Source organism: Plectrocnemia conspersa, unplaced genomic scaffold (assembly GCF_051122295.1).
Source record: "Plectrocnemia conspersa isolate PC_06_02 unplaced genomic scaffold, ASM5112229v1 ptg000011l, whole genome shotgun sequence".
Classification (NCBI taxonomy): domain Eukaryota; kingdom Metazoa; phylum Arthropoda; class Insecta; order Trichoptera; family Polycentropodidae; genus Plectrocnemia; species Plectrocnemia conspersa.
In genome coordinates this window covers 2,960,343-2,987,994 of record NW_028277175.1, presented here as the reverse complement: position 1 = coordinate 2,987,994, position 27,652 = coordinate 2,960,343, and the positions used below count along the sequence as shown (strand labels likewise).

General features: G+C 29.4%; 1 protein-coding gene across 1 annotated transcript; it reads right to left on the bottom strand.

Annotated features, from left to right (window-relative positions):
• Positions 1–221: 221 nt before the first annotated feature.
• On the bottom strand, positions 222–20,006 carry LOC148229139 (uncharacterized). The gene is made up of 9 exons (XM_088197288.1): positions 19,798–20,006; positions 3,287–4,122; positions 1,975–3,221; positions 1,762–1,901; positions 1,563–1,690; positions 1,353–1,491; positions 1,153–1,274; positions 965–1,080; positions 222–891 (listed from the first exon to the last, which is right to left on the bottom strand). The coding sequence occupies exons 2-9, from the start codon at positions 4,055–4,057 to the stop codon at positions 792–794; spliced, it is 2,763 nt and encodes a 920-aa protein (XP_088053414.1). The 5' UTR covers positions 4,058–4,122; positions 19,798–20,006; the 3' UTR covers positions 222–791.
• Positions 20,007–27,652: the final 7,646 nt, after the last annotated feature.

Genomic DNA, 27,652 nt, shown 5'->3' with positions numbered 1-27,652 from the left:
TTAATTTAATTAAATTGAACCGTTAATAAAATATATTATTTTAATTTTATGAGTCCTGAAAAGTTTCATTTTATATTTCTATTTTAATAAAATTAATTTAGTAGAAAATGGTAGTTTATAAGTTTAGCCGAAAATGGTAAACATTTTAAATGAAACCTATAGGTTACTTGATTTATTTTATATCATAATTAATGGTTTGCAGAATAAATAAAAATCATGTATTACTTATCAATATTTATATTAATAACAAACTGACAACATTGTAAAATCTTACAAAACTATTTTAATAGCAAAAATATGTTAAATACAATACAAATATTGGAGATACCATATAAATAAACACATTATTTAGATTTGTAATAAAATCACAATCACATATTACAAAAATTTAAAACAACATACTTTTACAACTAAACTTATAAAAATATTATTTATTTTAATAGCATTTGTACTTACCTTACGTTTGTTACAATTGAGATCTAATTTTACACCGAAAATATATTTATGTCGACAAATTTTGATTTACAGCATAAAATTATTGTACTATGACTAACATTATTTACATACAAATTATCCATGATTAATATTTAGTAAATATGACAAGTTAATTAGATAACATAATTGGTTTTGGTAAAATCAACACGTTACAAATAAATTTGTTAAATATTTACTTATATACATATGTAATGGATTAATATAATTGAACTTAAATTGTAATAAATATATACAGTCTTCTTTCTTTATATATAAATCTAGCAAACTACGTTCAAATGAATGCTTAAAAGATAACCTTATTTATATTTCTTGAGCATCTCGAGGACTTGTTTTGGGAATTGAGGCCTCGTTGAAGAGCGGCACGCTGTTTTAGCCAAATCTAAAGCCGTTGCACCACTATTGGATAACAAAATTGATTTAATAAGAGCTGTTATCTTAATAAGGTTATAGAGTAATAAAAATAAATTACCTGTAATTGCGAATTGAAGGTTTAGCACCATGTTTCAGCAACATGGATACTAATTGTGGTCCACAAATCGATGCATCGACGGCAGCGTGTAACGGAGTATTACCAGATCGTCCATCCTATTAAAATAGAGTAGTTTAGAGTTTGTTTTAAAATATATAAATGATATCTGAATATTTGCAACTGCATACCTTTATATTTGTATCAGCATGTCCATGTTCTAATAGAACGTGTACTGTTAATACACATGAACACGATTGTCCAGGTTGAATGGCCGAATGCCTTGAACATGCTATATGAAGCGGTGTATAACCTAAATGATAAAGTTTAATTTATTATAATGTATAACACATGTAAATGAGAATTTATTATGTATTTATATGATAAGTACCATCAGCATTCAATCTGTTAACATTGAATATGGGCGGTTGTGATAAATCGTTGAACGAAAGTAATGACGATAATGCAAAAGCGCATTGTTCACCTCTTCCAGCTCCTCGATGCAATACAGTATTGCCGGAGATATCAGCCTGAATAGAATTTGATAGTATTGTTAAAAAGTTATGTATAGAATACAAAAATGAATGAGTTTTAGACTCACCTTATCTAGCATAAAATCACTATTAGGCGGCAAATGGGGCATCGCTCGTAGTACGCACTCAGTTAAATATTTGACGACTAACGGACTTTGAGAACAAGTCAGAACAGCTCTGTCCAATATTGTATGACCTAATTTCAATTATGTATTGTTAATAATGAGAAACATGATATTTTATACAGACGAAAGATATAAATATTACCATTGATGTAAACTTCGCAAAATTTCATCATCGTCTTTGATCTCATGAGCAATCTTTCGCATGTAGCGTGCAAAAGTGGTAGTCTAGGAAATTGATTGCCTAGAGATTCGTTCCAGCTAGACAATTGCCCATCAAACAATCTATAACAATTAAAAATACATTTAATATCGATATGCTAGTCAATAAATAAAACATTTAATATGAATCACTTACTCCATGAGTTTATCGTCGTCGATGCTGTGAACTTTAAAGCAAATCATCTGTCTTGTTCTATCGTCTAATTTATTAAACATTTCTTCTAAGATTTGTTTAGCGTTATTCCCATGATCCAGGCAGCAAGGATGTGCTTCTTTGGAAGCGATTGGTGTCAATTTCTTTTTGAGCGATTTCACCGTGTTGTTGAACGCCGATTCAATTTTGTTCTGATACTTGCACTTCAAAGTGTTATAATTGGTTTTATTGTTGGGATGTAAATTTTGAGTGTTTTGATTTTTCTCAATTTGTAATATATCGTCGAAGATCAATGACGTGTTGTTGAAATGAGAACTTTCAATACTTTGGTGGTAAGGAGATGATTCCATATAGGATGTGTCGATGAAATTGAATATGGTGTCTTGCGCTTGAAAGTTTGGACTATCAGAAGACGACATTGAACTGTGCGATTCCCTTGAAACGCTCGGAATGGATGTGTTTGAAGATTCATATAACAAATTCTCGGTGTATGATGCATTATCGACGTTTTCAATAGAAGGTGATTGAAAACCTTGTAAAGGCGAACAACTATACGGAGAAAGATTTCCATTAGTTAAGTATGAATTCGGAGTCTTCAAATAGTTCTGATCTTGATGATTATACGGACTCATCTGTATGGTCAACGGTATCGTAGAATCAGAATATGGGCTGCTTACGTTCGAACAATCTGTGTACGACGGACTTGATACGTTATCAGCAGTAAGTCGTTCGTTATCGTCCTGTTCTATTGAATGAATATTGATCGTTGGATAAGTGTTATTCATCTTATTATTGGGCCATATCGGTAGCGTCTCGTCTATCAAAAACTTTTCAATTTCTTTCTGTTTGTTGTGCCGCTCTTTGGAAAAATTGCAACTGGCCGATTTGATGGCCTTTTGATCTCCTTCCAAGATCTCCATTATCATGTTTAAGTCTTCTTCCCAGTTGTAGAAGTCATTAGGTAAGCTTTTATCTAACGATAGCTTATTTTCTTCATTTCTAAGATGGTTTATTATGTTGTTTAACTCGTCGCAGACGTTCATGTTATCTTTATGGATTTTTGCATCGTTTAACTTGGATGAGTATTTTGCCTGTTTCTGTCTTATCTCATGCGTGATTTTATCTAGGTTTATTTCAGAATATTTGTTTACCGTGCTAGGGATTGTGTCGTCTTCGGGCGGAGTCACTTGTATCACAACCTTACCGCCGCTCAAAGCATTTCTATGAATCTAAAAACAAAGATATATTAATATTATAACATAAAACAATCGCAAATATAGCATTAAAAACATACTTGACTTTCATACGGCGGTATCTTCTTTCTAATATCATTGAGACTGCATTTGATGGGTCCTCTTATAATCAAAATCTTCTCGTTTTTATCAGCTTTTCTCTCATGACCTTCTTTAGACTTCTTTGCATCCGCCTTATCTTGTTTGTGTTTATGCTCATTATTAATTTTAATAGTTTGCTTTTCTGTAGTTAAAACGACGGTTGACTTCTCACGCGATAAGCTCAGGTCTCCGAGTTTATCAGATAAATTTTCCAGAGTGTTGTTGATGATATTGATTTTTTTAGATCTCTGATGAGTTTTGCCATCGTCGCCTGTATCGTTGTTGCTATTCGACTTTGACTTATGCTTTTTAATTTTCACTTGCAAAGTAATAACTTCGTTATTTTTGTGTGCCGCGCCGTTGTTCATATTATTTTTCACCTGTTCTTGTCCATGCATTTTATTGAAGATTTTATCATTATAGTTTTTTTTCTGTTCAGAATTGTGATTATTCTTCTGTCTATTACCCGGTGAAATGTCGCATGAAGACATCTTTTTCAGAAGCAATTTGTAATCCGTCTCGCCGCAGTCTGAATCATGTCCTGAATCATTTTCAACGGAATTAGACTTCTGTGTTTTAAAGTCTTTTAATAAATCGCTTAATATGATGCCCTCTTTTGAATCGGGTGAAACATTGACTTTCTTTTTACAACAATCGCCTTTTAATTTGGCAGACGTGTTACAAATCTCCATAATATTTGTGTCCTTTACGTCAACAAGTCTCTCTATCATTGTTAATGATTGCTTTTTGATCGATTTATACCCACTTTCACATTGTTTATCCACTTCTTCTAGATCTGAAAAATACAAAAATATATAATATAATAAGATTTAATGTTAAACTATTTTTTTAAGTGACTCATCTTGATCACTGATGTCAAAAAATAATTTATTAACTTTAACAAAAAAAATTGACAGTTATATTAACTGATAATTCATTACTTTTGTGTTATTTATATACAGTTATAAATGATTTACTACTACTGCTTTAAAAGTTAGTTATTATACAAAAAAGTAAACGCCCTTGACTTTTTTTGTTATGATAAAAGTGTTTACTTCAACTCTGGTTGAATAATATATTTTTAAATTAAACAACAATTGTATTGTAAACATTAGTTAAAATCAAAAATACATACTACATATTGCGAAATATGTTTTGCATCAAAGATTTATTATATGAATAATTTATCGTTTTTACTAACACAAACAATGAACCCTGGAACTCTTATATGACATTCAATTGTACTATGATAAATTTGTCTGAAGGACTTGAATAAAAAATAAATAATAAATATGTCTGAGTTTAATATTTATTAATTGTAAAGGATGTCAGAATGTTATAAAGAACATCTAATAAAAATATCAGGTATATTATCTTCATGAAGTAAAATGCGTAGTAGATTTTTGTTGTATGTATTGTTATGATACAAAAAACTCTGATATTTTAAAATAAATCATAGATTCACACGACCGCTGTTTTATGCGAATTCTCAATTAGTTATCCATATTTTAAGCTAGTGTAGATAATAAATCAAAACAACACCAGTGATTGCCAACATGACTGCTTTGGCAGAATTCCACGTGATTTTTTTATTTCTGAGAAAATTATAAATGCTAAATGACGAATAAAGGACATTTTGCGATTTACTAATGTATGAAAATATGATTTTTATTAATGTGGTTTTCATAGTACGTATATTAAAAAAATGCATTGTGTTGGCAATTATCGCACAAGTGACTTTTAACCCACCGTTGTAAAGATAATTTTATTAAATATGTTAATAGGAAAAGTTTGGCTTTATCATTATTTTGCTTGAAAGTATAATAAAAAATAATTGTATAATATGTATAATATAAGTGACTTGTAGAATAAGTTTATTCGTCACGCCGATGCACGTGTCGATTGGAGATTTGGACGGATTAAAAACCACTTACAAAGATAGTTAGTGTCAATATCAGTAGAATATTCCCAATTGAATCACCAGCTGTTTGCTTCGAAAAATCACTCTTATAAAACAAGTAACAGACAACAACGTACACTGATTCCACCCCTTAAATCGTCACATTGGCTTGAGACACTTTCATGAATCAAAACTTAACTGTTATACTACTTTGCTTTCGACTTGGGACACACACTTGTTCAGTCGAAATCACACCAAGCAAAACTACATCGAATACCAAGATTATCTAAAAAGCCGCTTCCTACTTCACGTAAACCCTGGTCTCTGGTCACGTAAGCCTATGAAGTCCGAAATCTAATAATTTAACCGATCTTTAAAGACGACTGGATTATACAAGACGCAAAAAACGCTTGGAGGACAAAATAAGCAAATAAAATCCAAACGGGTGGTAAAGTAGCAGAAACTGCTCGTAAACTAAACACTCCTTACGTACGGTGCAATAGTTGTTATATAAATTCGCACAGTGAAGCCTAGAACATTGTAGTGGTCCTTCTTTAATCGATAACGACCAACTGAAGGCGTTAGTCAAATCATTACTTGTACCAAAGTTAAAAGTTAGTAACATTACAGTTTTGTGCCACTTAAACAGCTATATAAAGCAAAAAAGCTTGCGAAATGGGTGCCGCACGAAATGAAAAGAAGCAAAAAAAGTTTGTTTTGATAATAATTTATGTAAAATTTTATTGCATTGTAACGTAGAAAGTAACAATAGAAAGCAATTTGTACAACAGTTGGACAAAAATTAAGCTCCAAATTATTTTGCGAAACTGTAATTATGTCTGTTAGACCTCTGCGCTTACGTGTATATATTTTCAATGAAGCTGATATTATCAAAAAAAATACGTAAATGCACCAAGAACTGCGACTCCGTTCCCAGCAATGGTCAATCGAAAATATCTGATTTTCTTGTAACAATAAATCGTCCACCATATTCAATAGCAATTACTTGTTTAAGCACTTCGAAAACTATTTATGTATGTATGTAATGTATTCAATGCATTTTATCAAATATAAAAAATGTAATTAATTAGTTAATGGTGTTTATTTCGATTTATAAACTTTGAAGGTCATAAGCGGCATTTACTTTTCTAACAACCTAATACATGTTAATAAAAAGTATGCAGGTATTTAAAAGTGTAATAATCAGGTGTTAAACGATAAATCAAATATAGTTATCTGCAAATGTATTTCAAGGATTTCCTAGAAGTATTCGTGAGATGTGCTAAATGAAAATTGGCAAAATTTGATCATGTCTATTTTACGTTTTCTAGTTGGCGACCATTTACGGTTGATCCGCCTTAAGATCATAAATATTTATGAAGTAATGTTAACCCCACGGTGCAAAAGGAAAAAAAGGCAATAAAACCCAAACAATGGCGAGACGATCCCAATATGGCGTAGGTCAGTAAATCTTGAAGTGAGGGATTTAAATATATACTTTGGGAAGACTATAATTGCAGTGCTTTTGCTATAAAAATAATGAATTAAAATATAAAACATTAAATAAATTGATTGGGGAGTTCAAATCGATACAATTTTTATCTCATGCTAAGACATTTTTCTTGAATATTAAAAGATCAACGCAACATTTCATATTTATCCCGGAAGAGCATGTCTTCCGGGTAGCATTTTGTAAGCAAAACCATTGTGGTCACTTTCGATGATGACAAGAGATACGTGTGACAATTCACATTGCGTATACGATGGCTGTCTCAAAGATCATAATTAAAAAAACAACGCAGTAAATTATGTAAATACACTTTTTTATTGTATTATCTTAAGCTTTGTAAACACATGAAAAAAAATAAGGATTATGTTTATATTTAGAATGTATCGCTTGAGACAAATATATTTCATTTGTATTAAAGAAAATTTACTACCAACATGAATATAGTAATACATTCATAGAACAACTACATTTTATGTGCATTTATTAAAATATGGACGTTTTCTTAAGTTTGTATTGGTTATATACCATTTACTTTATTTTTAATTTTTGAGGAGGAGCTTCAATTTTTGCTGTTTTGTTGATTGTTATCACAGGACCAAAATAACCTCAAGTCGAATTTAATTTGGTTTTAGTAATTATAACAGTTATTATTATCAATCTTTTCTGAAAAAATTGAGATTGTAAAAAGTCTGTTAAGCAATCATTTTGTTTCAAAATATGGACTATTAAAATAATAAAAAAATTAAAACCCGTAAAAAATCATAGAGAAAAAAGTATAAAGGGTAAAATGTTTTTAAATTAAAAAAGAATATAAGTTTTTTTGAACAACTAAATGAAACTGCAGTAAATTTTTAATCATATAAACATGTAAATATCTCGACTAAAATCGCTAGCCAGCTTGATCCACCACCTTGTTTCAAAATGGCGGCTATTAAAAATTTAAAAAAATCGTAACTCGTTAGGGAACAAATTTTCAATACATATTAATAAATCACATATGTATACATTTGTCATATAAATTTGGAACATGTTTCATTTTTTTATCGGTGGGTTAACCCGTAGTTTATTTGAACCTGTTAGCAACAAAATTTGGTAACATAACCTAACTTTTAACTATCGCTTCCGCAAAAGAAGCGAAAACAAAGGTGACCTTACATTGTTTATCCCGAATTATATTGTTTATCAGGGTTAGACCTTCACCCATATTGTCAATACATTTTTTACTTCGTATTTGACACTTGTGACCTGTATAATCCATTTTAATGTTGTTTTCAATTACGAATCATCTCATTACGACCTTTAGTCATAAGGTCTCGTGGTGTCCACAACAGGAATCAGTCAAAATATAAATAAAATTATGTTATAAAAACGTTATCTGCAGTCAACTTGAGCCATAAATTAAATTCGCTGATTCTCAGAAAAGCGGCAAAGATGATAAAAAAAGCGGAATTCCCACTGTGTTTTCGATCATATTAAAATTGTTACATTTACAACACCCATGAGGAAATTAATCTTGGAAATTTCTTTAGTTATCCCATGTAGATATTGACGTAAAAATATTTCACTACGATCCTGACAGGAAAAATAATTTAAAATTAGATTGAGCTATTTTTTAACATGAGCCTAAACATTTTTATCAATATTGAAATAAGCGAAAACTGGTTATAAGTAAAATACAACGAGTCATTGATTATCCTTGGCTTTGAAATATTTTTTTACCTATTACATAGCAAATAAAATCCAAGCACAAAACAATGTAGATATAAATTCGCAAATACGCATTTGAAAGGATTTGTGTTTTTTTTTATATATATTTTATAAATGTTAAAATGTGCGTCAGCAACGAGGAAAACCTGTGGCATCTCTTTTGCTGGTTTTAATAATTATTGTAAATGTTTCATGTCAGAAGTTTTATATGCGTTCCTAAAATGTTAATGTTGAATTTGAATTCCTCTAACGTATTCCTTTGAGTTTAGCAATGGTTTATTTATTGAAATTTAAGGCAACCGTGTTAACGGTTTTTGCATATTTCATAAACGAGAGTGAAAATAAAAGTGTGTCATTTAACATGAACACGAAATATTCAATACTATCAAACGATTATAACCCATTTTTATTAACTTATACTCTAATGTATTTTTTTTATATTTATACATATATGTGAATTAAATAATAAATCAATTATAATTATAATGCGGTAACTCACGCAACTTGGGAAAATATAGTGACGACAGAATTTCCAACACCACATCCAAATTATTTATATCCTTTACATACGTATCAGCGTTATCTATGAACTTTTTATCAAAGCAAATATTAATCCTTGCGCGGTTAATGGAAGCCACGTGTGGTTTTTATATTAAACGCTCAAATTTTCCGTCTTTGCTCAGGACATTTTTGTTGGGCATCCCAGAAAAATATTTTTTTGGCAAAAGCATTTACATCATTTCGAGTGTGTGATCAAAGAGGTCTACATAATCAAAGAATGTAAGAGTACGTGTGCAAATGAGGAAACATAGTCAGTTTTTCGGAGATACTGCATTGATATTTCCAGGAATCCTTGAGAAAAAATAATAAAAATCAAGCAGCACTCGACTGACAATAATGATACGAGTCATGTTTTATAAACGAATGATCTAAGATTTTTTTCCCACTCTTCTTTGAATTACACAAGAAATAAACGCATCAGATTAATTCAGTTCGAAGGCATTGTTTTAAAAAAGTGGGTAAGAAATAGGCGTTTCACCTTTTTAGGCGTTCCTTCTTGGAAAGGGTTAGCATCTTTTGCGTGGTGCAGATTCTTCGATAAAGCCTTCTGGCGCCTTGATCTTCAGCAATTATACGCAAAGGTATAATAAAGCATAATTTCAAACTTCTGCACGAACTTTAGAAAATAAGTTTTGTGTTACTTTCAGGATAAAAAAAAATTATACAAGTGAGAGTCATTAACTCATTAATCAGAGGACATTGATCCACTATTCGTCATTCTTTTATGTACTACAATACTGCTATAAAACCGTCGAACCATATTTTTAATCCGAAAAAGGCGTTGACGAAACATCAATGGCAAACGATGAGTTTTTTCTACGTGAACACAGTACGTGATGAGCATCTGAATATTGATTAAAAAATTTGATCGAAAATTGTGACACATCAAGTGAAAGGTTTGAATGAGGATACTATTCAATTTATATGTAAGTTCAAGGTTTTTCAACTAAATAAAAAAAAAATGTAATCACTCATACGTAACTAATCGCTGGAAAACACGTTCTACCCTACGCATAATACTGTTGTTCTTCTACCCTTCGGTTACAGATCGCTGGAGTGCCCATCTGGACCCATATATTTTTTTATGCACACCATCCCATATATTTTTTATAGCTCCTCATAGCTATCGCCAAAAAAACATTTTGTTTGGCAAGTATTTAAGAATTTGGATGGCTTATGCAAGAGGAACGTTCTCAAGCGCTGACGCCCTGGCCGCTACAGGCAAGAATAAGGGACGCAATCGCGACTCTTTAAAGCTCGCAACTGAAACTCCGGATTAAAAATATGTATGATATTTTCAATGAGCTGAATATATTTCTTATTAAATATTTTTTATACGTAATATGTATGACCTAACCTGATTTTAATTTTATCAGCCCGATATTCTTTCGAGAGTTTGAGAAAATCTAGGAAAACCTTATCTGTGATGATGGACCGAAATTATATTAATATAATAATCTCACAGACACGATAGAAAATTTAATTTTTTTTAAATATTTAAAAGAGATTCGAGCTAAGGTCATTCAGATATTAGTTAAGCGATTATACCACTGGTATGTAAAAGTTATTATTAAAACTATTTTGATAAGAGTCTCATCAAACTATTTCATTTGTGTAAAAACAAAAAAAAAATCGTAGGCGTAAACATACAATACTGCGTTTCACAGCGAACGTTCATTAACAATTACCTAAAATAAGTCTGATACTATTTGTATTAGACAGAAACAATCTCATAATAAACTCATTGACGTAAACAAACAATAGCGCATCTAAACGGATGTTTATAAGTAAAAAAATAAAAACCATTGATGTGTATCTTTACTGAATATGTACCGATGTTCGGATTACACATTCCATAAAATGACGACGTTGTTTTTACCGATTGCAAATCTACTGTTATACATATGCACGCCAATGATTTAATAATATGTATTAGACAGGCGCGTACGGTGAGATACATTTCCTTTCGCTCGCTCGCGTGTTAAGTGACGAGTGTGAGTGAGAGATAAGGGCGTGCGTTACATGCGTTCCGCATGCCCAATTCTTCTCACTCACTCTCGAGCGAGCGAGCGAAAGGGAATGTATCTCACCGTACACGCCTGGTATTAGACATTAACAAAGAGTCTGATTTCGCCCCGAATCATCGATATTGGTCAGAGGATCAATGATTGTGAGTGACGTTGGATTTCCCCTCATTTATCAAACCCGGATTTTGCGCAACTATTGAGAATTTTCCGGTGAATGTTGAATTAAAAACTGTTGGAAAAAAATATTTTCTGATTTTATAGTCGGAAGCATTTATTCTTGTTAAGACAAAGATTGTTTGTTGCGCAACGGTTGTCAGTGGGTGCGTCCGTAGACTACAGGCGTCTCCAAAGTGGGTTCGCTCTGGATTACGGACGTTGAGTGGATGCGAAGAGAGAAGCGGCGGCTTTTGCGGTCTTCGCTGGTCTGAAGTTGGGTCGGCTTCCTCTTGGTTGTAGTCCTCTTAAAAATCCAAAGTGTATATGCCAATAAAATTGCCACTAATCAAGTCTATCCTCAGTCCATATCATTTATTGCGATTTTAAAATGTTGATTGTTTTATTTTGAGCTCTACCAACTCGAGGTAAATTCAATACGGTGTTAACTACTGAGAATTTATTTCAAGATACTGTCATCCTCGGGAATTCCTGACATGGTCCGATTGGGTTAAATTGAATTAATGCAGCAATGATTCAATTAAAAACAATGCGTCGTGCGAACGACGCTCCGTTTCCTGTCTTCATGTCAGTTTGTGGTTAGAAATCAATAGCATTGAAATGCGCAAGTATGGCGCAATGAGGTGTCATTGAAAAATGGCCATCGTCTACACAAAATTACATAATGGCACGCGTTTAAAGTTTGAAGCTGTACTGTTGCTCGCCATCAGGTAATGAAAAACATTTTTTTAATTATGGAAGAGCTAAAGTGTATTGAACTACAATTATTGAGAGAACGTTGACTGCTTCACCGCAAAATAAAAACAGACATGATTCATAACGACATTGAAACATTTTCTCAACTGGAACTAATTGTGTTATTTTATTATACGTTTTTTCTCCCTTTTGATTGTATAATGGCATGATTAGGTAAATTATTCATGAATGATAAAACGTTGACTTAAAATTGATACAATGAACTCAAATACAGTAATGTAACTTTAATCATGCGGATGCATAAGTAATAATGTAATCGTATATAAATATTGACATTAAATTATTTTTAAAACGGAAGTATCATTGGGAAATCAAAATTGTTTTTATAAATAAATATAAACATTTTAATAGAAAAATACTTGTGTAGTATATTAAAATATGAAAACCACAAAAGTATCAATACAATTTTCATATATAAGGCAATATGATAAGGTATTTGGTCAGTATTTTTTTTATTTTGTTCAGAAATTTAAGTAAATCAGTTGGTAAACGGATATAAGTAAAATCTATTTGTTGCTATGTTGATATAAGAAGCTTAACATTATTATTTGATTGTTAAAATATGAATTAAAGCACTTGGTAGAAGAGGTGCTATGTTGCTTATTTCTGAAGAAGTTTCTGGATGTATATTAAATGACATAGAGAAAAATACATATAAGGGTTTCAGAAATGAATCTGAAAATCATTAAAAAAATAAATGGTTCATACAACTGACATTATAAATTGGCTCACAACAGATAAGCACATCCTCTGTAATAATATGACACTTTAACTAGCTTTCACTAAAGTGGATGAGTTTTGGAGGTGTGGTTAGGCCTTTATGTAATTAGCTCTCAATTGGTCTCATCTCCTATTTGTCCAAGCTTCCTCGGAAAATAATTATAATTTACATATCCAATTACTCGCAACCAACGACAGACGGAATATAATAAATGATCAACAAATATTTATATAAATGTTATTATTAAATATTGCTCTTTTAACAATTGTACATTATTAAAGTCGCTCCGTATAAATATAATTTAATCTTTACTGATTAATTTGTCAGAAGGTTACTGACCGTTTATCATTTAATGTGTGGCTTTAATCTTAAATAAAACGGTCAGAAATACTATTTATTTATGATCAATAAATTATGATTTATTGTTTATATAATGGCCATTATGACGCATTGGGGAAACCTGTCATAAAGGTCAAATTTATATTGCATAATAAATTTTTTGACAAATGGATTTGCATTTTACATACATTTAATATCTAGCTAAGCTTATTTTTGTTCTTTGTTAAAATACCTATATTTTGGCAAAATATAACTTGCTATTGATTTAAGTATAAAAAAATTTAGTCTCTACTGACCAGGCGCGTATAGTGAGATACTTTCCCTTTCGCTCGCTCGCGTGTTAAGTGACGAGAGTGAGTGAGCACGCCCTTATCTCTCACTCACTCTCGTCACTTAACACGCGAGAGAGCGAAAGGGAAAGTATCTCACGGTACGCGCCTGCTGACTTATTGATTAAATGGTCAGTTAATATATACAATAAATAAAATAGCATGAAGATTTTCGTTTTTGAAAGAGAGTCAAATGCTTTAAATGTATTTAAACGTATAAAGCTTCTATGATAAAATATTATTTTATAAAAATAGAGTTTTAAGTATTTTGTCAGAGCAAAAGTGTTAAGAAATTTTGAAAATTCTTAACCATAAAAAAAAAACATTTTTGTTTGAGTGTTTAATCAATGCAAAAATATTTTGTCAGAGCAAAGTTTTAATAACCCTTTGAATTTTGAAGAAAATAAAATCTACTTTATATAAAAATACAGTACCTTGTTTGAAAGCAAGTAATTGTGGCAAATAATAAATTTTCTTTAAATTTTTATTTAAAGCAAAAGCTTAGGAAATGGTTCAGAAAATATTTTATTAGAAATATTTTACTAAAATTATAAACTAATAAATAAATTATTTGAATCGAGTTATCTTATAATTGTTGCAAAAACTGTCATGTGTGATTTTTTTATGATTTTTACGTATTTATTAATAATGTTTTCGTTTTATGTGAAGTCCGTACATTTCAAACTTATAAAAAGGAAATACAAACGCGTTTTGACAAAAGGTCTGATAAAAATAAGAGTATCATAATTATCGGATATTTCACCTCTCTGTCAACATCTGTCGATTAGCTTTTCGTTGAGCACCATAAAAACAACCCTTTTATGCATAAAGAATGCAATAGACAATGCGTCTAATTCTGTGTAAAACTGCTATTGTGTTCACAACATTTGAAATGTGTTCATCTTGCAGTTTCACGCTCGAATATGCAAACGATGCAATTGCTCAACCAAAAGGTGTATCTGTAATTCATCAGAGACGTTTCAAATCAAGAGTTTATGAGATCTGACTTTGTCATATCAGCAATTGTTGCTTCATAGTCTTGTTTGTGTTCTATCTGATTCGAAAAGTTTATTTACATTAAAATTTAACCCAGATTCTATAATAAGTCACTATTCTAAATATGACTATCATATTCTGATATCAAAGTATTGACATATCAGCTCTGTCGTTTGAGAAAGACAGACTAATTTAAAAAATATGTAAAACACTGTTTTTATAATGTAATTGATGGATTGAATAATTAATTTAAAATATGCGTACATGTACACGTAAACATTTAAAATGTTAATTTAACTATGCAAAGAAAACTGCGTTATCAGAACAGTGTTATCACAATTAACTGTTATGCACAATTAATTTAAGGATGTGCGGTATCGTTGAACTATTATTGTACATTTACGATAAACAATCCTGAATAAAAATGATATTGTGGTGATGATTTTTAAAAAAGCTCTTCCTAGCTTATCTCAATTGTGTCACATTATTACTCATCTGAAAGAACCTCCAAATATGATCTAATTAGTACAATTTTTTTATTTGCTTTTGTGTTAACTGTCCAGGATATAAATACCACATTATATCACAACATGGTAAATCCTATTTAATTGTTTGCAATGATACAAAACATCACCGTTAAAAGAATAATTTATAATAATAAAATAAATTTATTATCAACAGCATGATTTATATTAAGTTATTTGTTTTGATATATTTAATTATCAATGGTCATTAAAAAATAATTTAGTGGTATTGTTTTTAGGAAACGATCCGTAACAATTATTTATTAATTATTAAATCAAATTTATTACTATTAAAATTTTAATCGTTACTGTAATTTTTATCAGACTTAAAACCAGGAAAAAGTTTCACCAAAATATCGACATTTATAAATGTACATATTTGGCAATTTAGTGTCAACTTAGGAATTGATAGGATATTAAGTCTTCCAATTCTAAATATCACATTATTTTAACTGTCAAAATATGAAATTAACTATAGATATGTTTTTTAAACCATTGATACATTTGACATATGAACTAATAAAACAAATAAAAAATCTGATATATTAATATGATAATATGAATTCTATACAAATTCTTAATTAAGATTTATATGAAGGGATTAACATAAAATTTTCCACATAATGTAAATAAACTATGAATTGCACAAATTCCAACTTCTTCAAATGTGCTTTTTTAACTAGTTTAAATATGCTAATATTTTTTTATATAAGTATAATAAATAACTCGATATGTTATCGATAATTAACACATAATGATATAGCGTTTATTTAATAAAAAAAAACACGGTGATATGGGAATCGCCAATATGAGGATGTTATAAATTATATTTTTCTGTTCATTTAGATATTTTATAGCATCATGTAATGGCTATTTTATTTTGACCTGAATGTTATCGTTAACACCAAAAATATTTTTAAGGTGCTGAATTATGTTTGAATTATGCCCTTGTAAGTAGTACAATAATAACAAAAATAGTTCATAGCAGAGCTGAATTAGAACAAATAAATAAAATACAATAACGTTATAAAGCAATTCATTTAAAAAACCTAAAGGAAATCAAATAAAATCTATAACCATAACAATAACTGTGTTATTGTCTAACCTTGGTAAAAAATAAAACATTAAAAGTTTTATTTATTTGTGAGGATAGCGACATTTTAGATTCAGCTAAATAACGATATTCGTAGAATATAATTGTGTTTAAAATAAAGAAAAAAATGAGGCCATAGGATTATTGTCAATCGTACCTCAAGAATAACTATTAAATTTTTCTTGAAAATTAATCTGGTAAATATATAGTTATCTAGCCTGATTTAAAACGTAGATTACTATATTTAAAACAATACGACAACTATGTTTCAAATACAAATAAAAAAAAATCAAGACAGAATCGTTTCTTAAAAAAATCATTTTTTAATATGTCGCCTTATTTTTTTTTTAAATGCACATATTGTTTCAAAAATGGCGTCTATTAAATAAATATATAAACAAAGTTAAATAAATTCGACTCCTAAAAAGAAACAATTTTTTTACATTTTTGTGGATATAGCGGTTTTTGAGAATAAGATTTGAGAGAAAACTTTATAATACTTGTTAAAAATAGATATTGTAAATATATTGGCTAAGATTGTTGGTCTGGAATGTAAGCATGCTCCACCATTATGTTTCAAAATGGCAGCTAATAAAAAAAAATTGTTACAAAATTAAAAAAAAAAGTGTCAAGACATCAAAATAATTTGTAATAGATATTAAAATTCCAACATTTTTTGTATACATGGGATATAATGGTTTTTAAAGATACGATAGCTAATAGAAGGTATTTAAGAAACTTTTCCTAAAAATAAACTTAGTAACTATCTCAGGTGTTTTTTTGGTTAGTCTTACTTGCCATTTTTAAAAAAAAACATGACAATTTAATAAATAAAAAAACGTAACACAGTAAAAAATAGGGAAAACGTTGTGTTATATAAATTAAATCAAATCAAAAATAAAAAAATATTTTTTTTACATTTTTTTGTAATTTTTATGGGATATAAAAATTTTTGAAAATTCACTGACGTAGTTTTATTCGTATCGACATATAACCTTAAAATACTAAATATAAAAATATTCCTTGTAAATATCTTAATCCATAATCATGTTTCAAAATGGCGGCTATTTTTTTATATTTTAACATAACTTTGTTACAAAATCTTAGATAAAAGAGTCAAGATAGCAAAAGTTTTCTCACATTTTTTTTGTCATTTAGATGTGATGTAACGGTTTTTGATGACACGATAACTATTGTGGTTTTAATTAAATCATCATGAAATTTTTACTGAAAAATAACCTTGTAAATATATCAGCTAATATCCTTGTAAATATCTAGCCTGATTTGAAATATATTTAACAATATTTGAAACAATATAGCGACTCCGTTAAAAAAATCATGAAGGCAAAAATGTTCTTTAATAGAAATACAAAAACATATGTCATCATTGATGTGGGATATAACGTCTTTTGAGGACATGACAACTGCCATATTTTTTAATGTATTGCCATGAAACTTTTCCTAATAAGAGAATTTGTAATTATCTCAGATATGTTATATATTTTTTTAGGTTTTAGTTTAAAAAATGGCAACTATTAAATTAAATAAAAATCGTAAAAGTTAAAAAAAATCTACGGCAAAAAGAAAAGAAGGCAAAAACATTTCATTATATAAATGAAAACAAAATAAAAATTAAAAAAAATTTTTTTACATTTTTTTGTAATTTTTAATACAACACAAAATTTTTTTTACATTTTTTTGTAATTAAAAAATACGATAACACTCCCGTATTATAATCGTATCGGCATAAAAATTTCGTTAAAAATAATTCTTGGCTAAGTATGTTAGCTAGCATGATTCAAGTGGTGGTTATTAAAAAATAATAAAAATGTAAAAACCTACAAAAATAGTAAAGAGAGCAAAAACAATTTTTATATTTAAATAAAATACTTTTTTACACATTTTCAAATTTTTAATTTTTATTAAATCTTTCGTTGTAACCTGATAGGCGTAAGCCCAATGCGTTACAGCAGACAAATCTGTACAAACTGAGTAAATCAATCAGATATAATACTTACTAGTAAGTATTAACCCCAAGTCTGGGAATCGGTGACATCTATATTATTTATAAATTATTATGTGCTATACAGATGTCACTGCAGCTGATTGCAACTGCAATGGCGCATTTTTTTTTTAAATAAAAATTCAAGTGCCGCTGCCGGGGCTTGAACTCGCAACCTCAAAGTAACTATTCTGAAACGTTACGGACTACGCTATACAGAAATCTTTCAAATTTTTATGATATTTTTAATTAATCTAAGCGTTTCGTCAAAAATGTTATTTAGCATTTAAAAAACGCGCTGCAATAATTTTGGTTTTTACTACAAAAAAATACGATTTGCGCTCATAATCTCGCGTTTTACGCTCAGATCCTTGCTTTTGTGTTATTATAACACAGAAGAAAAGCATATTTTTATTTATTACTACCGTCTAAGTAAATTTTAGGCTTGTAAGAAATCAGATAATAAGCAAAGAAACATAAAAATCACTGCTAGGCATCGTGTTTCGTACATTTTAAAATATTATTATTAATTAATTATAAGATGTTCTTTTTATGTGCAATACTTATGGATGTTCGACTATTAAATACATTTATAAATCTGCTCTAACATATCAGGATTGTATCATATATTAGGACACATAAACAAACCTTTGTTTATTCGGACAATCAGGGCTTTTTTTGTATTGAAAGCTTATTTAAAAATTAATTTTGGATAACTAGACAACATTATCTGATATATAATAATAATAACAACATCAAAATTATGTTTTAGAGTCGCTATTACGATAAAATAACCAGTTTTTATAGCTATCGGCGATACAAGGCGATGCGAATTTACACAATGAAAATCTGCATGTATTATTTATTTACAACTTTTTACGTGCAAACACGTGCAAGAATTTCAATCACTTATACCCGAATATAATATAAAATATACGGTATACCGCCAACGACTATAAATAATGATCTAGAATCTAAATTCTAAGAAGTGACTGCGCAAAAACTGCTACTACGAAATTGGCCGATCCTTTGGCAATGTAAATTTTTATTGCTTCTTTGAAATAAGCAGTAATAAAAAGTGTACACGTACATTTTTTATTTTTCTGAGTACATTATAACAACTCTCAAATTATATTTATTCAGTTTTTGATAATTTTTAGCGCATACTGAGTCATCAATGGTTTTTACAATATATTTATTTATTTAAAATATGATTAAAAACCCGGTTTATTTGACCACCTGTACACATTATCGTTATCGTTCGTTGCTATTGCCTATATTATATAATACTAGCGTTCCGCAGTGCGAGATTAAGCAACATAAATAAATTATTCGCATGTACATGCATCGATTAGAAAGCGGTTCTTCAGAAAGAGTAAGCATAAAATCAAGCGTCGAATGTGTCAATGCAAAATTTAGGTAGGTTTGTAATAATGATTAAGTAAGACATATATTATTTTCATAGTTTAATACTATTTTTGTATAATCAATTAGGTATACACATTGCATAGAAAATCAGTCAAAGAAAAATGACATATATGCCATTCTACTTGATTGACAAGTTTTTGCATGGTCCCGCTACACAGTTTGCATATCAAATGTTTACTTTAACAGAAGGCGCATTTAAAAGTAGCCCGACCTGAATATTAACAACACAAATCATGCATGATGATGTGAGCTGAATCACTAAATGATTCAATGCATTCGTATGTACTACATAAATGCATTCGGTGATGCGCTTGTTTGCATATAGATACTTTTTGGCTTTTTGGTTGTGGCAACACTGCAGGTATATAATTCAGGATGAAGATACAGTAAAAAAAGGTTCTCACGTGATATTAATTCCACGAATCCAATAAGATAGTAAAAAAATGGCACTACTTTCTTGTACTAAAACAGTCACCACACACAAATGTTAAGGATGCACGTGACGTCAGAGGAGACGCAGCAGCGAGTTTTTAGTGTTTTTTTTTAGCTCTGCGAGAAACTTTCGCTGAACACAAACGACACGCCCGTACTCAATGAATGCGAATCGACGACTGAGGGAATTTAGTGCGCGAGCGACCGAAGCGCCTCCATTGGGTTTTCACCGCAAACAGAAAAGATGTTTAACATACATATATTATTGTAAATAATATTTATTGTTTAATATGTATGACCTTTGTAGGAAGCGCGATGTGTGATTTACCGTGAGGTTCGTGACCTTTTGTGTAAAAATATTATATGTTATGTTTATATGATGTAATTAGAACGAGAGATTCATACACATTTAAAAAAATTTTCCCAACAAACTCAGCAAGAATCACGTATCTTGATGTGTACACATACATATATATTTTTATTTTTAATTTAAAAATAAGTTATAGAACATTTTTGTACTCTTTACTTATTTCTCTAAGATTTGTTTTACCAAAGTTACGAATTTTTATAGTTTTTAAATAGCCGCCATTTTGAAAAGAATATGGCAGATCCAGTTAGCCGACAAACATAGCTGAGATATTTACAAGATCTATTTTTATATCAAGTTTCGTGTCAACATGATTGAAATTACGGCAGTTTTACAGTCATTAAAAAACTTCGGTACCACACTATCGTGAGGTACCGAAGCTAGCGAGTGTGCGAATACCGGATCGTCAACTTTTTGGGTTTTAAATATTATTTTTGCTTCGTTCTGATTTTTTAAAAATCTATTTTTAAATTTAATGGTTGAATTTGACATTAATATTTAGGATTTTTAATGAATCTATAAAAAACTACTGAAAATTTTCAATTCATTTGAAAATAGGTTTACAACTTAGCTAAATATTTAAAGAAGAAAACATTTCATTTATTTAATTTTTAAAGTTAGATTTGCAACTTAAATATTTAATGATAAAACTAAATATTGTATATCATTTGAGATTATGTTTGAATCTTAGCTAGATAACAATTAAACTAAACATTATACAGTGATATCTTAGTGTAGCGAAGCTTTCAGAACCAATGAATAAATTTAAGAATGTAAGGAAAATCATATATTTTTAATTACCATATCATAATAACTTCTTATAAGAATGACAGATCGATTTTTGTACATTTTTAAAAAAAATGTAATAAGCACAATATTTTTTTAAAATGTTTTATTAAAAAAGTTTGAGGGTCGGTGACACTTGTGAACACATACGATTCACGCCAAGAACGAACTGAATTCGAAGAAATATTGTGTGAAGTTGGAACGTAATTTTTAAATTAGGATCAAAATATTTTGTTATACTGAAACAGACTTCGTTACAATGAAAACATTTTGTATGAAAGTTTATCGGGGACAAATTGAAGATTCCATATATTGGTAATTTCGATATTTTTGTATTCGTTACAAAGCGATTTCACTGTATTAAGTTAAAATAGGTTTGCAACTTAGCTAAATATTAATAAAACAAAAAATAGTAAAATATTTTAAAATAAGAAATAATATTAAAACGTAACATTTTGTATCATTTAAAACTATATTTACAGTTTAAATAAATAATAGTAACAGTGGCGTAGCTATGGGGGGGGGGGTGGAGGGGGCAAGCCGCCCCGGGCGGCACTTGCTTGGGGGTGGCATATTCGCGATGAGATCGTCTAGTGTGGTTCTTAACCATGAATGCACTAAAACATATATAAATCCATGAATAACAAGAGCTTAATAATAACCAATTTATTATTTTAAGAAATTCTGATTTTATGAACCTGCAAAAAATGTATGGAAGGGGGGGGGGGAATTTTAAGGATCGCCCTGGGCGGCACATACCCTAGCTACGCCACTGAATAGTAATAAATACCATCGGTTACACATTCGCTCAAAAACATGACTGATATTAAAACATATTTTTTTACACCTTACTGACGCTACTACACGTAGTCATTGATTGTGTTACTTAAGACCAAAAGTGGACAGTAAGCATATGCGCTTTAAAAATATTAATAATTTTGAGACCTTTCTCTATTTTTATTAAAAAATATTTTGATTTGTATATTTTTTTAAATAAATGTTTTTACTGCGCTGCGTTATATATTTTAATAATTAATAAGTGCAAAAAGTTTTCACTCTATTTAAAATTTATAATAAACTAAACATATTTAATATCTATAATAAACTAATGATATTCGAGATCCATAATAAAATAAAAATTATTTTTAAGGTTGAAAAAAATATTTTGAATAAATCTTGAAATTTTTTTCTGAAACATTATAATTTTAAAAATGTTTAAATTAGTGTTATCTAATATTGTGTGGTTTCCTTTCGAAGGCGTCAGTAAGAGGGATTTTTGCAACACTATGTGTTTAGTATTTGGTTGTTAATGACAGCACTTTACGGGCTGTCATTGCGACAACCCGAATAGAAATTTTAAAAATTCTCTAAAAACTATAACTTTAAATTCGACAAAATTTAAGTACAACTTTTTCTGTATAGAGAAGCTAACACAAATCCACATTGTTTATATTATATTTTAAGTCCCGTATAAACTAAACATATTTAAAAAAAAAATTTTTTTTTTAATTTGATGATTTTTATACAAAAGTGTTTTACAATTTAAATCGATAAAATCAATTTCATAGTTCATTCTCAAGCACGCCCAGAACAAGGATTTCCCTTTTAAATTTGATTACATGTGACAGCTCTTCTGTCATCTGGCAAGCGCTCGCTGCGCGTAGTTCTGTGCAATTAAATAAACAGTGAAATATGTTATAATCACAATGTCAATTGAAGATAATTGAAAGCGATGTAGCTAATGGAATTATAGACAATATATTCAAAACTATAAATTATGAGTGTGCCAGTATGAATAATATATCACGGTCATTCTAAAAAAAATTACTATTGACTTTCTAAGATCAAATATTAAAAGACTAACAGCGGTGATTTGGTAATTAAAGGTATACATACCAAAGTTAATTAAACATATTACAATGGTAGTAATAATGAAATATCTCATATTACTGTAAACAAAAAGTAACATTTTATCCAATATATTGTATTGTTTACAGATAATTTTCAGAAGCAATGATAGATCTAATAACGTATGGCAATCAATTAAAATATGACATATTGCGACAATTTTGAAAAAGATGAAGAGATGCTAATCTACGTGTTTAATCCTCTACAGTAACTTCCGTCAATTTTGTTCTTTGGTTGTTGTTTAAATTTAATTTATGGATTATATTAGTAGTAGTAACGTGTTCAATGTTTAATTCTTGATAAAGGTCTTATTGTTTTAATTATTTTTCAGAAGCAATGATTGCTGACCTATATGACGACAACGTAGAATTAGTATATACAAACAAGAAGTTGAAGTCAAACAAGACATTATCTTTTTATAAAGAACATACTACATAAGTTTGATATAACTGAATATCCTGAATTTGGCTGTTCCAAAAGAGAAATGATTGCACAGAAGAAAAATTGATAAAAAACCATGATGTAGATACATCGGAATTAAAAATAACCCACTCTTAGATATTTCGGCTATCGATTATTCCAGGTATGAAATCACATATTTATAATCTTTGTAAAATGTAGTTTATTAGATAACATCCAAGAAACTACACATCTAAATAAATAGCGTTCCCACTGCGACAAAGCCGATTTGATCGACATTAACTTTCAATCCTCATACATACTAAGTTTATATTACACGTTCACATTTATAACGTACCTGGTTTATTTGCAATTCGTAAAATCTAACGAATATGTACATTATATCAGTAGCAATGATAATTTTTATGTATTATAAAAGGAAAAACTCACTTTTCGGCCTCCGAGCCCGTCGATGGGAATTCAAAATTTGAAGATTTCATTATGAAGATTGTTTTATGTTTGTTTATCTAGATTAATCAATGTATTCTTATAATCCTTACACACATTATGTATATATTTCATTTTCATAGTTATAACATACCTAGTTTATTTGAAATCCGAATATTCATATTCAGGCAAATCGAACAACGCACATGACGAATTAATGAAAATTTTTGTCTCGTAGCTAAATTTTATTATTAAATAATAATTATTTAAAACTGTTGTCATGTTGATGTCGGCCATTTTGTTTTATAATTGAATACCTATTTTTCATTGGTCGACAACAAAAGAATACATTAGCGGAGATTCGAAAATCATCGTGCCAACTCTATTTTTATTTGTATTAAATAAAATTAATTTGCTTTCTTTTGTTTACGTGTATTATTTATTATACGCCATTCATACAAAGCGATACGATTTACAAAGTTGAAGATTGAGCATTAAATGTATTTAAATAAATATATTAAAATCTATCTAAAACACATTATTTAGGATTTCATATTAAGTGTCAAGAATATTTATTTAATAAATTATTTAATTTAATATATTCATTAAATAATTATTAGAAGTAAATATAATTAAATATCCATTAATTAATTTAAATAAAAATGAATTGCTTTTTGTTTAGAATTGATTTCTTGTTATTATGTGTGAATCAGGTTTTCCCAGTTTCCCGACTGCTTGTCTGACCAAAGTGAGCGATAGCGAGCAAACGATGAGATAATTTCTCTTCATTAAATATACAAAATTACAGCGAACACCAAGATATCTGTGACAAAGATAAGATTATTTGCTTTTTCGGTTTATTATGTGTGAATTTGTTAGCCAGTAATATACTACTAGTTGGATCTGTTTCATATTTATTTTATTGCACAAGTAATTATGTATACAGTTGATAAATCATAGTAAGAAAAAGTTAAGCTAATATAATGTACTAAAAACTTTGCTAATAACACATGCAAATTCAGCTGAATGAACTCCGATGTGGATGTTCAAGTGTAGATTGCAATAGAGTCAAGAGAAAACCTGAGACGTAATCCTCAGGTGAGGACTGCATCTGTCTGAGGTGAGGTAATGAGCGGAAGTTATTCCTGGTTGCCTTCGTTCCAGTATTTAGTGTGTGACTTTGAAATGAAAAATAGATGCCGGAAAGCTGGTATTACATATATAAAAGACGAAATAGCGTAGTCCGTAATGTCTTATAGTAATTCTGAGGTTGTGGTTTTGAGCCCCGGGAGCGACATTCGAATTTTTATTTATAATAAAAAAAGGGGCTCGAACCCACAACCTCAGCGTTACTAGTCTGAGACGTTACGGACTACGCTATTCCGTCCCTATATTTTATTTACTGCGGTAAATTTTATTTTGTCTTATATGTATGTAGGTCTCGATTTAAAATTCTGTTTAGCTTTCACAGCTATTTATTATTTTTTTTCGATACAATATAAATATTTATTTTTTGACATAGCTAATTTTTATGCGAGTGATGTTACTGCAACACTTTGTTTACATCTTAGATATGCTGCAAATATTTATCACAGCGTCAGGTTCATCTGCAAATGACAATGGCACGTGTAACCTCTATGTATCTACACATGCATATTTATAGCATATCTATATAAATGATTTAATAAATAGCTCAACGATCAAATGAGATGATAGCCTTACAACTTTTATACAAATTTAGCCATATTTAATATTTATTTTTGTAGTTTTAAACTATTTACAGGAAGAGATTGTTTATGGATTTAAAGTTTAATAAGAGATATATATTTCATATACAAAAACAAATAAATAGTGTAGAATAGTTATTATTTATGTTTTCATTGCCATCAAATCATTTTCGAATACGGTTCCACAACAAAAGCTGTTCTTTTGGTCCAATGACATAACATCCACAAACTAGTAGATAAATATAATTTCACTATCTAACTGTCGTTAAAGGGCAATTCAACAGTTGCAAAACGTCCATTTTCTGTTAAACACTAACCTAATTTAAACGATTTAACCTTTATACCATTACTATATTCATTTCTGTTAGGTTTGGGGTTGAACAACAAATGATGCAACTGTTATGGCCAAAATGTTATCAACGTACATAGATTCACTGTAACATATATACAAAAATACACATTCACTGAATCATATACACAAAATAAATATACAAATTGACTTAAAGCTTAAGTAAACCAAATATATTTATTTAATCTAGATAAATTTATTCGTCTCTATATAATGTAAATTCAATTGGAATAATCTTGTATTGTAACTAGATTAAATATAAGGAAAAATAAACTGATAAAGATTTTTGCTCAAATAGATGTAAAATTAAAGACTGATTTTATCTGCATCGTTGGCATTTCTCTAAAATATCTCAATTTTGATATATATATTTACAAAGCTCATTGCTTTTGGCAAGCTAGAACTCACAGGAGTAGGAATCAGCATAAATACCATATATTGAAAAAAATCCATAAAAATAGGATAGCTTGATCCGAAGGTAAAAATAATCATAGTTTTGACTTTTTCATTGTCATAATGATTTCTAGTCTATGTAACAAATTAAAAAAATAATCTCCAGTCTAAAACTAAGCTTTAAACTATTTAAATATTTACTATGTAGCAGAATATATCATAATTAATAATCAAAGACTGATTGATAGTATTTTTCAGTATCAAAAATGATAGAGAACTACAAATTTTACAAAAAACTTTTTTATATTTTTAATGTTTATATTTATAATATGTTATGACTTAATTTAAATCAATATTATTGATTAACTATACATTTTCATGTAGTAAAAGACAGATTTTATTAATGTATGTAAATATGTATTTGACTGTATTGTAAATGTATTTATATCTATAATGCATACATACATATAATATATTAGTCACTACACAGTCACATAGATTATCATTAATTAAAATGTCAACAAGAATTATATTTACATAACTTGTGATAAACATAAGAAAAATAAGATCAGGAAAACTAGGCGTTTTCTTTAAAATTACTATTGTATGTACTCGGAAATGATTGGAAAATGTATTTAATAACTAAAGTGTGTAACTTTGTAAAGCGATTGTTCATAATTGTTATGTTTAATTCCTGATTTTTTCTAATTATCGATATACTTTGTCCGGGATTATAAGTGAGTAAGTATTTAGAGCTCTTTCGTTATATTTTGAGGACTTTCTTGAATCCGAATAACGAGCTACCGAATTTATTCGGAAATGCAATATAACAAAGTTTGAGGATACACCTACGATAACTGTTGTGGTTTTTATTATATCATCATAGAATTTTCCTAAATAAAACCCTTTTGAAAATATTAGCTAAATTCGTTGACCTAAAATATTTTTTCAAAATAGCGTATATTAAAAAAAATTGTAGCTCAGTTAAAAAAAATATGGGAAAAAAATTATTACATTAAAATATTTTTTTTGCATTTATTGATCAGTTATATAAATTTTTATGGCATAATAACTGTCGTAGTTTTATTGATATCGTTATGCCTGCACTACACTCTCTGGAAGCTGGCCAAGGTTGGCCAAGGACGGAGAATATAGTGGGTTACTTCGGTCGAGTTCGGTTCTGCCCGCTCTAAAATCTCTCGGAAGTTATCCAAGGTTACCGAGAACGGGAGGTAAAGTGGGGGTAATTCAGTCGACTTGGCCAGCTTCGAGCGCTTCCGAACATTGTCGGCAAAAAGAACGAAGTTGGAGCTGCCCTTTCGAGCGCGAGCGGTGAGATACTTCCCCTTTCGCTCTCTCGCGTGTTAAGTGACGAGAGTGAGAGAGATAATGATATGGTGTTTCGCAAACTGAGATAGAACGAGTAACTCGGTTCAATTTCAGTAGGCGTC

Excerpts from the sequence above, each read along its gene's own strand:
- LOC148229139 (XM_088197288.1), bottom strand. The coding sequence starts at position 4,057 with ATGATAGAGAGACTTGTTGACGTAAAGGACACAAATATTATGGAGATT. Across the intron at positions 3,222-3,286 it reads TACCGCCGTATGAAAGTCAA|ATTCATAGAAATGCTTTGAG; the intron begins GTATGTTTTTAA and ends CTTTGTTTTTAG. Across the intron at positions 1,691-1,761 it reads TTGCGAAGTTTACATCAATG|GTCATACAATATTGGACAGA; the intron begins GTAATATTTATA and ends AATTGAAATTAG.